Here is a 16,425-nt window from a genome sequence, read left to right on the forward strand (position 1 = left end):
TTCATTGTTTCGAACACTTCATTTCAGATTTTAAACCGTACTTGGTTTTCTGGTCTAAGCTTGCGAACGGCTTGAGGTTAGGAATAGCTGCAGAGGCAGACTGAAAGGAGGCGTGTCAGACAGCGGGAGAGACAGTGAAAGAGAAAGAATAAAAAAGCTGAGAGAAGTCGACAGCAACAGAGCGGCCCCCCCGTGGGCTACTTGACATTCCACGATGGTAGTATCTGTCTCGTTGTGTTGGTCGAAACACTGCGTGCCAATTTTAGATACAGATCAGCCACAACTGTACAGAGTGTGAGAAAGGATCAATTCCAAGTTTGTGGATACTGGGACAACAGGTCTATTGTCTTAGTTTTTGCATTTGTGGACACAGGTGGCTGTCTTCATGTGCGACTGAGTGTGTTCATTCATGTGCATACAAATGTGCGTTGCAGCACAATAAGCTTGCAGCATGAGGTCGTATAGTAGCTCACTCTCCAGCTGACATTTAGATGCAGGGTCAGGGTAACACAGCTCATTATAGCTGACAGGGGCTTTGTCTTTGTCCAGCCTAGTTTTTTCCCCTCATTCTCCCTGATTCCCTCATTTTCTGTTTGTCTACAAGACGTCACTTTCTTGTTCCTTCTGTCTTCCTGTTGCTCTGAAGGCTCATTAGATTCTGAAGACAGTCAGAGCCAAGATGGCTGAAAGCAGGTCACAGTCATGTGGAATGATGACCGCCACTGAGCCAAAATGGGGTCAGTGACGTGGAAGTGCGGCCCAGTATGTCGGCGACCATCTTTCTTTTACTTTGTGTCCTTTTTACACTTCTTCCCTCATCTCTTTTGTCTGTCTCTTTGTCTCTTTCTTTTCCTCTTTGCTTGCACACCGTGGTTGTTTTCGCCACAAAGCCAAGTGTGGTAGAGGCTGCCAGCCTGGCCACTGGAGTATTAAAGGGGCAGTGAGCTTTATTTTCTGCTCCCCTGAAGTCTTAATAGGAGGATGATAGAGTCATCTAGCTACAGGCTGTGTATTGTATTCACGCATCTGTTTACTTTCTCACCAAGGTCATTGTAGCATTTCTGTTGCTCCTGTTGTTGTGTAACAACCTTTGTTATGCAAACTGGACGAAAATTAAATTGTATATATGGTTCCATGAAAAAAAACATGTTTTTTTTCAAACGTGTTTTCCCCAGACATTGATGTAGTGTAAGCAATGGATGCAGCTTTATTGTAATAGCTGCAAATGTGCACTTTACTATAGCTTTGTTTTAGCTCCATCTCTCTAGAGAGGTTGTGGGAAATAATGATAAGCAGGTTTGAGAAAGAGGATTTGGTGGAGGAAAAATGGGGGAAAAAATGGGAGGGGAGATGCAGCAGAATACATAATGATGGAAAACAGGACAGGAAGTATAGGTTTCTATGCTTGTATATAGGGCTGGGCAATATGATGATACGTATCGGCAAAACGATATACTGTCAAAATGTCTATTGTATGTATTTTTCTAGATGATATTTTTCAATATGTCGAAAAACCATGAGCTAGCACAACATTTGTCATATGAATGACGATTTAGGTTATCAAACTATAGGAAAATAATAATTTGGAAATAATTTAAGTAACACAGTAGTCAATAGGCTTTACCTTGTGGTCGTTTCATATAGACTATTTTCTTTTATTGAATTACCACAAAAAGTGCTATATTGGGATATCAAAAAACAAAAGTAAATTACTTTTTACGTTGTTAACATAAGTTATGTAACTTGGCTTGGTACTTGGCTCACGTCAACTACTTCAATTCCGGCATTTACGTACATTTATTTATTGTTTAAACTTTACTGTTTTTTGCCCTAAACCTAGGTCAGTGGTTTTGTAGCCTAAATTCACAGAAACTGCAGCCTTTTTACAACAAGAGAACCATACCTCTATGTATAATGACATGTGTGCTATTTTTCTAACGTTCTGCTGTACTATGAGCCACGAAACCCTCATTTTGACATGCTCATATGTGTTATTTACGGTTGGTATTGACAAACGTGTGCCATACCGTATCGTTCACGATTATACCGGTATATTTTTTTTATGGGTAAAAAAATTGACCTAGTGGCGTAAGGGTTTCCCATTAATTACCTAGAATGTGGCGGCCCGCCAGAGTCTCATGTGCTGAGCTAACGTCACATTTCAAGCTACTGAAAGTATATGTACACTATTTATAATATAAAGTTATTTTGTGTTGCTCAGCAGAGTGCCTGTCACCCGTCAGTCAGTCAAAACCCCGACCCACCTCTCCGTCCTCCTCCGAAACAGCTGCTCTCCCACTGAACTTATAATGTGTCAGTCCCGTCCCCACATCATCTCTCTGTGTGCGTCTGCGTGCACGCGAGCCGAACTAAATACTATCAACCTGTCCGGGCTGGTCAGAGGTCCAAACACACTGTTAGTGCATTATGCCGTTCGTTAGCCGCGAGCTAACATTACCTAACAATTGAAGTTGTTTTATTCACAAAAAGCTGCTATTACTTCCTGTCGCTAAACAAATACAGCTTTCAAAATAAGAGCACAGAATTAACCACAGAATTTACAAGAAGACTGTCAAAATAAGATGCCTTAAATAAAGCATACAAGAACTCTTATTGTCCTTTACAATAATTAATTAAAATAGGCAATGATTAAGATCAGTGTATATGATGGAATAGTGGCTTTAGAATTTGTGAGAGGCACCAAATTTGGGCTTTTATGAAAACAAATTCTCCAGTGGGGCAAGTCCCCAGAGCCCCTAGATGGTTATTTTCATTATTTGCTAATACTCAAGGGTCATATTTTAGAGTAAATATTTTTTATTTTTGAAACTTTTGAGATTTGCAATTTACACTACATTTAGATTTATGATTGATTTTTATTTTGTACGTTTTTATTAATTTATACAGACTAAAAAATAATTTTCTCTATATTTTTCAGTATTTTTTAATATTGTCAAGATTATCGTTAGCGCAAAAATACTCTGAAATATCGTGATAATCTTTTAGGAACATATCGCCCACCCCTAATCGAGATATAAAATGACCTTGCACACTTGACAAGACAAGATGTTGGCCATATCGCCCAGCCCTACTTGGACAGATCAGGAGGACATGAATAATAGATGAATGATCAAGGGAAGAAAGATGATAAAGAAAAGAGAGAAAAAACAATAAATAAGTGTTAGTAAATTTACTGTAAGTGCACAATGCAGAGATTTGAAAAGAAAGGGTTAAAATAAAGCCAAACCAAACGGGTCAAAGTTCAGCCCATCAGCTTGCATTTCAACAGACACAAAGCCAATCCCACGCTAAATATACGCCTGGAGTCGGTGTGTAGATCTTCTGTCATGTCAAATTATTTCTGTCTCACAATATTCCCTGGTTTCAGGCAAATTCTCAGGCGCCCTCACTCTCAGAATCAAGCAGATAATTGTACACAATGTTCTGTCGGGCACATTGAATTGAATGTTCTCTCCAACGGCGGCCCTGTGTTCAGCTGTAGTAAACGGCTGTGGGACATGGGCATGTGTTGGCTTTTGCTAATATTTGTCACAGTGATGAAATGCAATGTCTGTGTGTCTGCGTGCATGCTTATTTGTTTGTTTGTGTGCGTGTATAATTTGTTTGCTGTTTGAATTTGTTTGTATATGTCTGTGTATTTATGTTTCTTCTTGCATCGATGTGCATATAATTACCTGTGCATTTGAGCACCTTTTAACCCTTTTAGTATCACAACTCTAAAACTAGAATAAACAGACTTCACACTCACTCTCTACTAGAATGAGTGCAACTCACTTTTTATAGTCATAGAAGGAACTTTCATAAATCCATACAGATTTCAAGTAAAATGTCAGATGTTGCAGAATAATCTTTTGAGTTTTTCTTGAAAAACTAAAGAAAACCAGTTGATTCTTGTTTTACTGTCTCATCAGGAATTGCTGGCACCTCAAGCCAAGTGACTTTTGACATTGCAGATAAGCCAAAAATAATATTATAATATTATTAGTCAATTTAAGGGCTCAGGTGTAGCCCACAGGTATTGCAGTGACTCAGTGGTACTGTTATTTTAACCCAAATCATAGTAGAGGCTGCAGTGTATACATGTGAAACTGAGATAAAAAGAAAAACAAAAGACAATTAAGTCTTTTTCATTTTTCCATTCTACAATATCAGTACACTTTGTGACAGAACTATGGCATTGAATGTTCAGTCAACATGGCTCTTGTTCATGAAAATACTGTAAAAGCACATTGTGTTGACAACCTCTGGGCAGCAGAGAGAAAAAACATATATTAAATCCCATGGAGAAAAAAAAATACAGTAAGCCTTTCAGAACCACTGAGGAGCCTAACCTGAAAAAAATTCAAAATAAAAAAATTAAATAAAAACAAAAAAACATATATATAGGCCACATCTAAGTACAGAGCCTAGGAGGTGACACGTATTTTATAAAACACTTAACTAAATTGCGAACATGCCGCACGTGCGATGTAAGTAAGATGCATGCGCGCTTTACTAAATTGCTTGTTCAAGATATTTAGTAAAGTTTGTGTGCGACTTAGTAAAGCTTTATAAAATAATTACATTCACCTACATTTACGACACACGCATGTAATTACTAAATTGAAAGAGCCAAAAGAGCCATTGTTGGTCAAAAACAGAGAAAAAATCTCTGAATGGAACCACAATTTTTTTTTAGCCTTACAATGAAGATAAACAGCCTTAATTTACACCGAATTAGCCTACTAACATTACTAATACGTCACAATGAGCACTTATTAATATGGTTTTGTCTGAATACAGTGAGGACCTGAGTGCAAATGAGAGGCTATAGACTCCTGAGAAATAGCTCAGGAAAGCTAGCCTGGCGAGTGAAACTCAAAACTAGACTTGAATTTGTCAAAATTTAAAGGTTAAGGTGCCGGTCTGTAGACTTTCATAAGCTATGATGCATATTTTATAAAATTTAAAAAGAAAATGTTTTACTGCCATTTATAAACCACACATTTTACAATTGAAGAATCCAACTTGATTTTGGACTACATCAATGATAAATTAAAATGTAAAGAAATAACTTATTATTTCGTACAGTTTTTTGGTCACAGCAACAGGGAGTCGCTGTAGATGGCCTGAAGAGCCACGTGTGGCTCAGGAGCCACAGGTTGCCTACCCCTGGACGAAGTAAAGTGTGAATAATAAAACTAAAAATCTCCTTAGGATTTTCGCTAATGAGATTGGGGTTCATGTCCCATGTGAAAACAAAAGTAAATTACTTTTTACGTAACATTTTTCACTTTTTCACATCACCCTTATCACTACTTAACTTCCTGCATTTTTGCACATTTACTTTGTAAACTGCCTTTTGTAACTCCTAACCAGGAAGCTTTTTGCCGTGTGTGTGTGTGCACTATTTTTAGAACACTCCGCTGTACCATGCAACTGACTTATATCGTGCGAGCGACTTCATTAACCTTTGGTAAATGCTGGCTTTACATTTATGTCACCTCCCAGGCTCCTTATCTAAGAAATGCACTGACTCTGCTACAAGCCTGTACAGTACATACATGGAGTGAAAAGCACTCAAATACAGTCTATGGTTTAACAGGTTCATCAACTTCTCTGCAGACACTATGAACCAATAACTGAGCTGTCAGCGAGTCTTTATTAGACGCCCAAACAGAGGGTCTCACACTTGAGATAGGACATTAAACCACAACGTCCACTCTCCACTCTGTTACCACTTGATAAGCACTTTAAAGTGTCCAGTGTGTTTGATGTGCTAGCAGAGAGCAGTATGGAGTGTAGCTTTCTCTTCACACAGAGTGCTGTTGTCAAGGCTAACAAACTCCACTCAGCCACTCAGGAGAGCTTCAAGTGTTGTGGAGCAAAGAGTGACAGCGTTTTAATGAGACAGCATCTGTAAGAGCTCATTTACATAATTCACTTAAGTTAATTCACTTGAGTTAAATGAAGGCCTCAGAATGTGGTCATCAATAGTTCATTATACTTACCTGCTTATGTGCTGTCGATTAATAATGGAGGATAAAGATAATTATCTTTGTCAGTTGCTTTTTATTTAGGTCGCACAATGGGGAAAAAACACCTTCATGACCTGAACATCATCGGTCAGTGTAATGCAAAAAAGTGCAGATTCCTATAAAGCAGCAAAGATTCTAATTATATGTATGTCATGCATTGTTAATCCCAGTTATTACTTTGCAAATGTCAGACCTTCCTTAACCTACATTTCTGAAAATTCTGAGATAGCTTAGAGAGTTTTTTAATAAGTGAGTAGTCTGCATATGTTACCATATTAATAGGACAGGAAGAAAAAGAAATTGAGTTGAGGCGGTGCTCTTCAGGAGAGTCCAGGCTTAACAGCCCTAAATGAGCTGTAAGTGTTATCATTATGCTAATGAAACCTTCAAATGAATTGGCTCGCTGCACCCAGATGCTCATTGTTCTCTGCTGTCCTGAGCCATATATTATACAAGAGAGGCATCCGCGGGGCGTGCTGGAGCCTCAGCAGCAGGTTGAGATCCAGCTAAAACCCCTAGCAGGATCTGCGCTGGGCTTTCTGACCCATGCAGAGTAATAGAGCGCTGCAAAACATAATTGTCATATATCACACCAAATGTTAAGCCAATTTCAAAGGTGTGGATCCAAATTCATTTTGTCATGACTGCACTTTGGGAGTTGTAATGACATCATGCCTGACCCCCCTGTACCAGCATGTTCTCATGAAATATTTCTCTCAGTAATGCCCTGTCACCACCCGTACGCACTGTGATTGATGCTTCCAATCACAAGCCCTGTCAATAATTAATGTGCATCTCGAGGGAGGTGAGTGATGGCTTTTTTCTCTTCTTGTTGCTGGATAGTCCAACCGTAGACAGGTGGCACTTTGAGCTTGTGTAATATCTGTGATTCCCTCTGGTCCCATTGCTCTGGGTTTTAGTGCAATTTTCAAATTAGGGCTGGGCAATATGGAAAATATTTTTTTACCAGAATGTAGGGTTTTAGTGCTTTTTTCAAATTAGGGCTGGGCAATATGGATAAATGCCTCAATATCAATGTTTTAACAATAATGTAGGGTTGACTTTTGTTGCTTTCACAATAATCATTAGTAATGAATGATGATGATTAATACATCTGAGCCTTTCTTTTTCTTCAATGAATTAAACATCATCCTCCCGAAGGTATGCATCATTCTCCATCCCTATTTGGACTTCCCCCTGTCATTTTTTACTTACTTTATTATTGTTCAATCTGAATGCTGAATTTGATGCACTCTGTTTATACACAGCATCTCAATTTTTTTTGGAATCAAGCTGTACAAGAAAGTAGGGTTTTAGTGCTTTCTTCAAATTAGGGCTGGGCAATATTGTGACAACGTTGTAGGGTTGACTTTTGTTGTTTTCACAATAATCAACAGTAATGATTGATGATGGTTAAGGCTTAATAGTTATCTTAACCTCCATCTTTATTTTTCTTCAATGTTTTAAATATCATCCTCCCTAAGGTTTGCATCATTCTCCATCCCTATTTGGACTTTTACTTACTTTATTATTTTTTACTCTGAATGCTGAATTTGATGCTATCCATTCTTATTTACATTTTCCAAATATTTGGATGCAGGTTGCATGAGAATGAAGGGCTGGGCAATATGGAAATATAATGATATTTTTTACCAATACCTCAATTTTGATATTACATCAATATCTGAGACTTTTGTGATTTGTAAATTGGATCTAACTAGTGCAGTGCCCGTAGGAAGTTTGTATTTGTACATTACATGCCACACTACAACGTCTGCGACTCCATAAAACACTTACTTTTCATAAGGTACGCACACCATCCAGCACACACACACTGAACATTGATATTCGCTGGAAACTATTTGAATATTATTGGAAAATGGAACCTTGTAGCACTTTAAAACTCTGAAAGATAGGTAGGCTAAATAGACTTACAGATGAGATGAGTCAGGGTGGAAATCCAGAGCGAATTTGGTTACTGACCAGGTGTAGGCCTATCACACAATGGGGCGGAGCTCCCCTAAAAGGTGTCCGATCGGAAACAGTGCAATGCCGCAACACGTCAAACGTAAATAATGATATTTTTAAAAATGAAATCTTCAAAATCGAGGATACACACCTTCGTGCCATGCGCAAGCAACAAATCTTAGGTCAGTCCGACTAACGGTCAGCGAGATATGCCCTAGACACACACACACACACAGACGCTTCTTGCTTTATAGGTAGATGTGTTAGTAAAGGCAAATTATGGGACAGCTAAAACAGCGTGATAAGTTAAGAAAATGACATCACTTTACTTTAATGCAGCCTTTTAAACCAGAAAAAGATGACACTTTATCATACAATAGTCAATGAACAGTGGATCTTTCTGTCTGCTGTTATGACGTCTGTGTTTGTAATCAAACGATGAAGATAAAAAAGAAGAAGTGGAAAATGGGCAAAGGAGCATTGCAAACAAGACTAAAAGAAAGACAGCATTGTGAAGAGTCACACAGGAGAAAGAGTGTGAGAGCGGGTAGGTTGGGTGTCAATGAAGCCATTTTCACCGGGCTTTCCACAGCTCTGACACATATCACATTTCTGCCCTAATTAGAGGATCAAGTTGATCTCCTGAGTCTCTCATTGTTTACAGTTTTAAAAACCACGGCCTTGTTTTTTCTTGTTTTCTCCCATTGCTCTTCATTCCCTTTCTTTGTCTTGTCATACCACTGTCTCGTTTTATTTAGGTCATTTTTTTTTCTTGTATATAGTCACCTATTTGTGTTCAGTCTGATGTCTGTCAATGTTCCAGGTCTGGGGTCGCTGTATGTTATGTAAGCTAACAATGTCATTTCATTCTGCTCAAAGCATTACGCCCCAATTCCCTTGTCTTGTCCTCTCCTTTCCTCCTATGTTGTTCTTCTTCTGTCTCTTTCACTCCCTTGCATTTTTAAAGGTCATTATTGACATGGTACTATTTACCAAAGCAGAAGCTAATATTAAAACAGAATAAGGGAATATGTTGCCATTCCTAACCAGTTCGACTGTTTTCCACCTTCATGTTCCTTCTATTAGGCTTTCTACTTGCTCTCTTTGTGTCCACCTACTCACTACTAAATCTGGTAATCAATATTTCCCACGCTGGCTCTAAAGCATTGGAATGAAAGGCCATCCCTCTGTCTTTCTTTGCTCTTTCTTCTGTCTTCATGTTCTGAATTCTAAGTCCTCTGACGTGATTTCCCTGAATAAACTGCCAAAAATAAGAGTCATTTGTGAGGCCACAAAGGTTGTCGTGAAGAAGAATCAAATTTTGCTTTGCTTTTTCTGTTAAAAAATAACTTTTTGTGCAACATTGCAGGTGAGAAACCTGCTGCCTGGTCAATATTTGCTCAAGAGCTGATATGCCAGAAACCCCTAGCACAGATTTCCGTTGTCCTTGTTTTTTTCTCTGTACTCGTCTTGTTAGGGACAGTAGGTAATGATCCTGGCAGAGAATTAAGAGGCTTAAAAGCTGAAAGGAAAAGCCAATAAACCGGTTGATTAGCACCTTTGTGATACTTCTGTGGCTCTCAGTACACAAAAGGGCCATAGACAATGATGTGAATTAATTCATATTTCATTCAACCTGGGTCTTATTTGTTTTGGCACTCATTCCTGATGGTAATGAGTCACCAAGTCATAGCTAAGATCTGGAAATAAAAAGTCCAACAGGGCAAGAAACCGAGGCAGTCGGATGATCAGACCAGAAAATGTGAGTGTTCAATCCATAACCAAAACTGCCACTTTTAAACATCCATCATATTTTAGCAGGAAGAAAAAGTTAGAGGGGTGCAGAAGGAGAAGGATGAGGAAAAGTTTAGGTTGCATGTGGGTCTGTATGTAGAGCAAAAGAGACAGAATGCACTGGGAATATATCTAAGAAGCCATCATTTGCCATCTGGTGACAAATTAGCTTTTGTTTGTCTCTTAACTCTCAACTTGTCATGCCTCAAGTTCCTAATCAGACTGTGAACAATGACTGGTACACAGAAGAGGAAGACTTGGAGCAGATATCCGTTACCAGATATCTGCCGGGTACAATATGCCCCCAATGAGTACATTTTCTTTTTTGTGATCAATTTTTTATTGGTATTTGAACATAATTATACAGGGATAGGGTCACAAATTGACACTATTGAGTAGGTTACAAATTGTCTACACGTTCAAATTGATGGATTACAAATGGGTGAAGATGGATATTTCCCATGCTTGCTATGTCAGTGGAGTCAAGAAGCCAATGATGCCCCCCAATGAGTAGTTAGACTGAGATTGAGCTCTTGGAGTTGAATAAACCTTGAGAGCCTGATTGCTGCAATTCAATATCAAAAAATTGTACTCAATCTGAACACACAGAGATGATACTCATATTTTTCAGTGTGAAACACTTAGAGTGGATTATCTCTGATGTCCATCACAAAAGTCAGCATACTTTGAATGGTGGCAGTTTGCCAAAATGTGAAAAAGTATGGACTGAGAAAGCGAAGCTCAAGTTGCAGCGCACGTAGTAAGTCACCAGTACCTGAATCTATGGCAAAATTGTACTTCCTGTTTATACCTTGAGTATGATTATCCCCCAAATAAAAGTAATGGAAAAAATAATAACAGAAGTGACAAATCTATTAGTATGAACATTTTTGATATTCGCTCCTCTTGTCTCGTCTTGTCTTCTGTCTTATACTTTGAAAGACTCTCTCTGCACTGCTCTCCAAACTAAAAAAACATGGATTTGATCAACTGGTCTCTCACCGCAATTGACACCATTTTCTCGACAAAGAGCCTGGGCTCGGGGGAGCCCACCTGCCCTGTGGGGACGTTTGCAGCCGGCTACACGATGGACGCGTGGGGGAGGTGGCGTGTTGTGTGCCTGGCGGCTCTTTCCGTGGAAGATATTGAAGATGTCTATCTATTTGGAACCTTGATAACAGGTCTTTTGCTGATTGGATTAGGCATTGCTCTGGTTTATAGAGTTACACAGACGGTGACAGCTGTCCAAAACCCCATAAGGCTGCCCAAGATGATTGATGCGATGGGCAGAGCTGTCGGCAGGCGGGTCTCAAGCTTACACACTCAAACTCTAACACATATACTTCTTCCTTTCATCTCCTCACGCTGTGCTGTATTTCTTTTCGTTTACCTCCGTCTCCCTGTCCTGTCCACCTCTCTCTATATATTGTATGTGTGTTTTATATACATAGTATATGTTCGGACGGGTTGATGGCAAATCTCTTGTACTAGTACTTGTTACTGTGCAATAAAGGCTTCTGATTCTGATTCAGAATGCATTTTCAAACCATCAATTATCAAACAAACCAATAACCTGAGTCTTGTCCTTCTGAACCTTCATCAACCTGCGTGCACCAACAGAAAAAGATCGTGTGTTTGATCTTGTCCGTAGATTACTCCTCCTGCCACTGAAAGCACATTGATACTTAACAATTTTCATGGACCTTTGTGAAGCACATTTCTGTGACAGGTGCACAGTGGATGGATTGTTGACTGCGAAGGCTGCACAGGTTACACTGCCTCTAAATCTGTTGTGTTGCATTTATTATAATATGCAGACATGAGAGGATGCTCCTAAAGTGGGACACAGCTAGAGTCAGTAGCCCTGACTGAGCTCAGCTCACCCCATTGTTAGGTCAGCATCACCTGAGGTCAGATGATGCACATGTTTCATTCAGTGAGTCAACACACGAGAGAAATATCTTCTTTTAGCTTGTTTATATTGCACAATATTGTTGGTTTAGTCGGGCAGCAACATCATCCAAACTCATAGTGTTTTTCTCTTTATTCACAACTAAAATATTCTAAATACTGTCTTCTGAATTCGTCTGAACTCTAATTGTTGATTTCAGAAACTACACTATCAAAGAATCAGACTGTAGTTGGTTATTGGTCTTCCTTAAACTTGGTGCAACATAAGCAGTACTTTCTACTTCCATCCAGACTTCTTGCATCTTCGCTGGGGATGGTAGACAGGACTACAGGAAGAGATCTTTTTTTATTATAATCTACATGAGCCTTATCAGATGCTGTTTGACAGTAGAGATTGATCAGGACAGATGGAGAGAATCAGGAAAGAGGAATGAGAGAGGATGATGTGACAGGCTGCTGAATCTCACTTACATTGGCCTCTTAGTCCTTTAAATCCACAGTCATTGTAAATGTGTGACAGCCGAGGCGAATGTTGAATCTCTACCGGCTCTTTTAACACATTGAATAGCCATAGCTGCCTTCAAGCACAGGAATGAGTCTACAGAGGGTGAAGACGAGTCTAGCTTCAGTGAACCGTGCAGGAGCAAAGGGACTTCTGTGAAAACAACATTGTTCTTTTTGAATTTGAATGACAATAACATTTTCCTCTCAGTGTTTTCGATACATGCAGGGTTTCCACTGGAAAAGTCCTGAAAGTTCACTTACAGCCGAATCCAGTTATTTTCCTTCCTTTGTTCATGTTAATGAGGCCCAGACTAAGTGGCTGGGAAGCTGGGCTAAAGGAGATACCCACAGATGTAGGAGATGTGGATCATTTTACACATGGAAGTCAAACTTTTTGGCTTTGGCATTCTTCTGATTTCATATTTTTTTATATTTACTATCTTAAATCATGAATGTTTCTCTGTCACTTTAGTATCCCAGCCTGAACGGCCATGTGCCAAACCATGTCCTCCATGTTTACCTTTTTTTTAACACTTACCGTAGTGATGGGTGAATGAAGCTTCATGAACCATTTTCTTTATTTTCTGAGCCCACTAGATGGCGCAATCTGTTCACCAAAGACATGAAAGCACATTCAATTACCATTGCTTGAGCCTTTTTTTTTAAACCAAGTGCGCTATCTAGTGGGCTTAGAAAATACAGAAAATGGTTCATGAGGCTTCATTGGCACATCACTAGTTAGCACATGCTTTAAAGAACCTCCAATTAAATTAAAAAGCTTGATACTTGATGAATCTATTCATTATTTGTCTCACCACATGTATGGCTGTACATATTTTTTCTGAAGTAAGCTTCCATGGTTGTCCACCGGAAGGGGAGGGACTTAGCCTCTCTATACAGTAGGTAGACATACAGTACAGGCCAAAAGTTTGGACACACCTTCTCATTCAATGTGTTTCCTTTATTTTCATGACTATTTACATTGTAGATTCATCAAAACTATTAATGAACACGTGTGGAATTATGTACTTAACAAAAAAGTGTGAAATAACTGAAAACATGTCTTATATTCTAGTAAGCAAAGGGTGGTTACTTTGAGGAATCTAAAATACAAGACATGTTTTCAGTTATTTCACACTTTTTTGTTAAGTACATAATTCCATATGTGTTCATTCATAGTTTTGATGCCTTCAGTGAGAATCTACAATGTAAATAGTCATGAAAATAAAGAAAATGCATTGAATGAGAAGGTGTGTGTCCAAACTTTTGGCCTGTACTGTATGAAATATCAGTGGGTAAATGATAATCACAGTATTTGTAGTTAAGCAGAGGAAGCTGTGTATTTATGAGCATGGTGCATGGGTTTATAAGAAGGAAGAATTCACACGAAAAAAAGGTCTTTTTGAAGCTCTTGTTTTTCTCCTGAATCTGCATTGCCACCCAGAGGGCAGTAGTTGACAGAAGTAGTGGGTGAGATAAGTTGGATATGAACTTTTGATTATATGTTTGTTGTGCAGTGATTCAATCGATTCAGTTGATAAAGCTCTGCAGTTTTTTGTGTCTGAACTGAGAGCAGCTTCAGTTTGTTTGTATGGGAGGACGGGGTTGGAGAAGTTAAGGATGAATTCTGGGTTTTGGATATTTTGAGCTGGATGTTGTTGCTGTGGCACCAAGTTTGCTTCCAACTTCCAATAACCATGTGTGTTATTCATTATTTATAATTTATCAGCACGATTTCTAATTTAAATCACCTTTCTTTACAGTAAAATCTGACAAGATGGAGAAGGCGGAGAAGAAGGAGGAGAAGATGGAGGACAATGTCAAGATGATGGACCTGTTTGATCCTCTGGATAAACCTGAGCAGAAGAGCGTGAAGGTTGAATTTGCACCGAGTGAGACTCCAACCAAGGTGGAGAAAGAGATGGAGAAGGATAAACAGACAGAGACACAAAAAGAGAAGGAGAAGGAAATAGAGAAGGAGAAGGAAAAAGAGACGGAGAAGGAGAAAGAGAAGGAGAAAGAGATGAAAGATGCAGAAAAGGTAAAAGAGGAAAAAGAGGCAGATAAAGTGAAGGTGACAGAGAAACAGACAGAAAAGTTGGAAGAAAAAAGGGAGACAGAAAAGGAGAAAGAGAAAGTGGAGCAGCAGAAGGCAGAAAAAGAGGATAAAATGAACAAGGGAGAGGAATCGGCAGATGCATTGGTGAAGATAGAGAAAGTGGAGAAGACAGAGACAGCAGGAAAGGTGGAGGTGACAGAACAAGTGGAGAAAACGCAGAATGTGGACAAAAATGAAACGTCCAAAGTGATAATAACAGAGAACAAAAACTCTGAGAAGCCCGAGAAAACAGAGATGAAGGACGTCAAAGAGCAGCAAGTGGACAAAGTGGAGAAGACCCCAGAGCAACAGCCTTCACCCGTCAAGCTGGACACCAGCTTTGACAAGCCGGAGAAGAAGGCTGACACCGAGACAAAGACGACCCCAGAGGTGGAGGACGCCAAGAAAGAAAAGGCCGACGCAGACAAAGCCAAGAAGGTGGAGAAAGAGGAGGAGGTGGAGAAAACGGCTGAGAAGCCAGCGGAAAAACCAGCGCAGAAGAGCGATAAGGAGGAGAAGCAGGACAACAAAAAGACGGTGGAGAAAAAGGAGGACAAGAAGGAGAAGGCTGCAAAAGCAGATGGAGCAGAGAAGGCCAAAAAACCTGCAAAACCTGCAACTAACGGCACCAGAGACGTGGCAAGCGCAGACAAGAAGACCAAGGTAGGACTTATTTTGAGTAATGAGGACATTGCATTGTCCTTCCACACTGACATACTGATAGGATCCATAGAATCTATACTAAAAAACACACTTAAACCTAGGCTATAATATAAGACATTACACACACTCATGCCTATTTTCCAACTGAAAATCAAGGTTAGTTAAAGAATATTTGTCATTTGTTTATTATGGAAAGCAATATCCTAAGATATGTTTTAGGGACAGACTTTAATATGATAAAGGGATAGTTTGAGATGTTTTAAGTGGGGTTTTTATTAAGAACTTACTATCGTCAGTGTATTCCCAACAGTAGATACGGTCAAAAAGATGCAAACGCTTTAACACCTCACACAACTCCTGTTTCAGTACATCATGCTTCATTTTCAAAACATTTTCAGCCGTCTTGCCTTCATTGTTACACTGAGGTTGTCTCTTCATATACATTATTGACCATCAACTTTGCACAACAAAAAGTTTTGGAAAAGTTACTTGAAAAATAAGAATGAATGTATATACATATATATTAGGGCTGCACGATGATGGCCAAAATGATAATCACGATTATTTTGATCAATATTGTTATCACGATTATTAATCACGATTATTCATCATGTTAGGGAAAACATCTGTATTTTTATTGCAAACAATAGGAACAGTTTTTAGTGTCCGTGCTTGTTGTAAACAAACAGACATGGCCAAGTGAACACCTCTTGCAGCAGCAGCACATACACACTGTACTGTTACAGAGCTAACTGTTAGCCTATTAGCAATTTGCAGACTGGGCGCTAAGGGGTTAGCATCCCTTGGCTTTTTTCAGGGGAGAAAAATGGCCCTCCACTTTCTATTTGCACTTTATTAAAAAAAAAAAAATTTTTTTTTAAATTGAATATTTTACTGGAATCAATCCTTTATGTAAGTGTGTGTTGTAGTAATCCCCATTTACGCCACAGTGCATTTAATCCTGTTTAGAACATGGAGTAGTGGGGCACTTCAGCCTCTTGTGGCCAAAGTGAGTAGTACAACAACAAAGACAGAATTTCACCACCTGTTTTCACAGATGATGAGAATATACATTTGAAAAATGATCTTGACTGAACTGTTTTTCCAGCCAGTTACACACATGAAAAAAAGCAACTTATAAAGGTTATTTTTATTTTATATTTACTTTACTACTTTTTATATTTACTTTCTCAGTTACTTTTTTTTTTTTCAATTAACTTTTTACACCCTGGTTAAAAGGTGGTTATATATATATTTTTATTTTTTTTTTGTGATAATGATAATTTTTTGTAATTATGACTAAATGATGGCCTTCAAAAAATCAAATAACCTCAGATGTCACCTTGGTGGAGGGAATACAGCTGAAAACATTTTGGGAATAAAGCTTGTTACACTAGATTTTGATGGTGAATTTAAATGACGTAGAAAGCCTTTCATCATAAATGCTGC

At 38.8% G+C, this 16,425-nt stretch overlaps 1 protein-coding gene across 1 annotated transcript in view; it reads left to right on the forward strand.

The window, feature by feature from the left end:
• LOC131961855 (microtubule-associated protein 4) overlaps positions 1 to 16,425 on the forward strand; it is a 164,442-nt gene that overhangs the window by 121,606 nt on the left and 26,411 nt on the right. The window contains 1 exon segment of the mRNA XM_059326766.1: positions 13,979 to 14,976. Within this exon segment, the coding sequence (XP_059182749.1) occupies positions 13,979 to 14,976 (998 nt within the window).

This window comes from Centropristis striata, chromosome 23 (genome assembly GCF_030273125.1).
Source record: "Centropristis striata isolate RG_2023a ecotype Rhode Island chromosome 23, C.striata_1.0, whole genome shotgun sequence".
Taxonomy (NCBI): Eukaryota; Metazoa; Chordata; class Actinopteri; order Perciformes; family Serranidae; genus Centropristis; species Centropristis striata.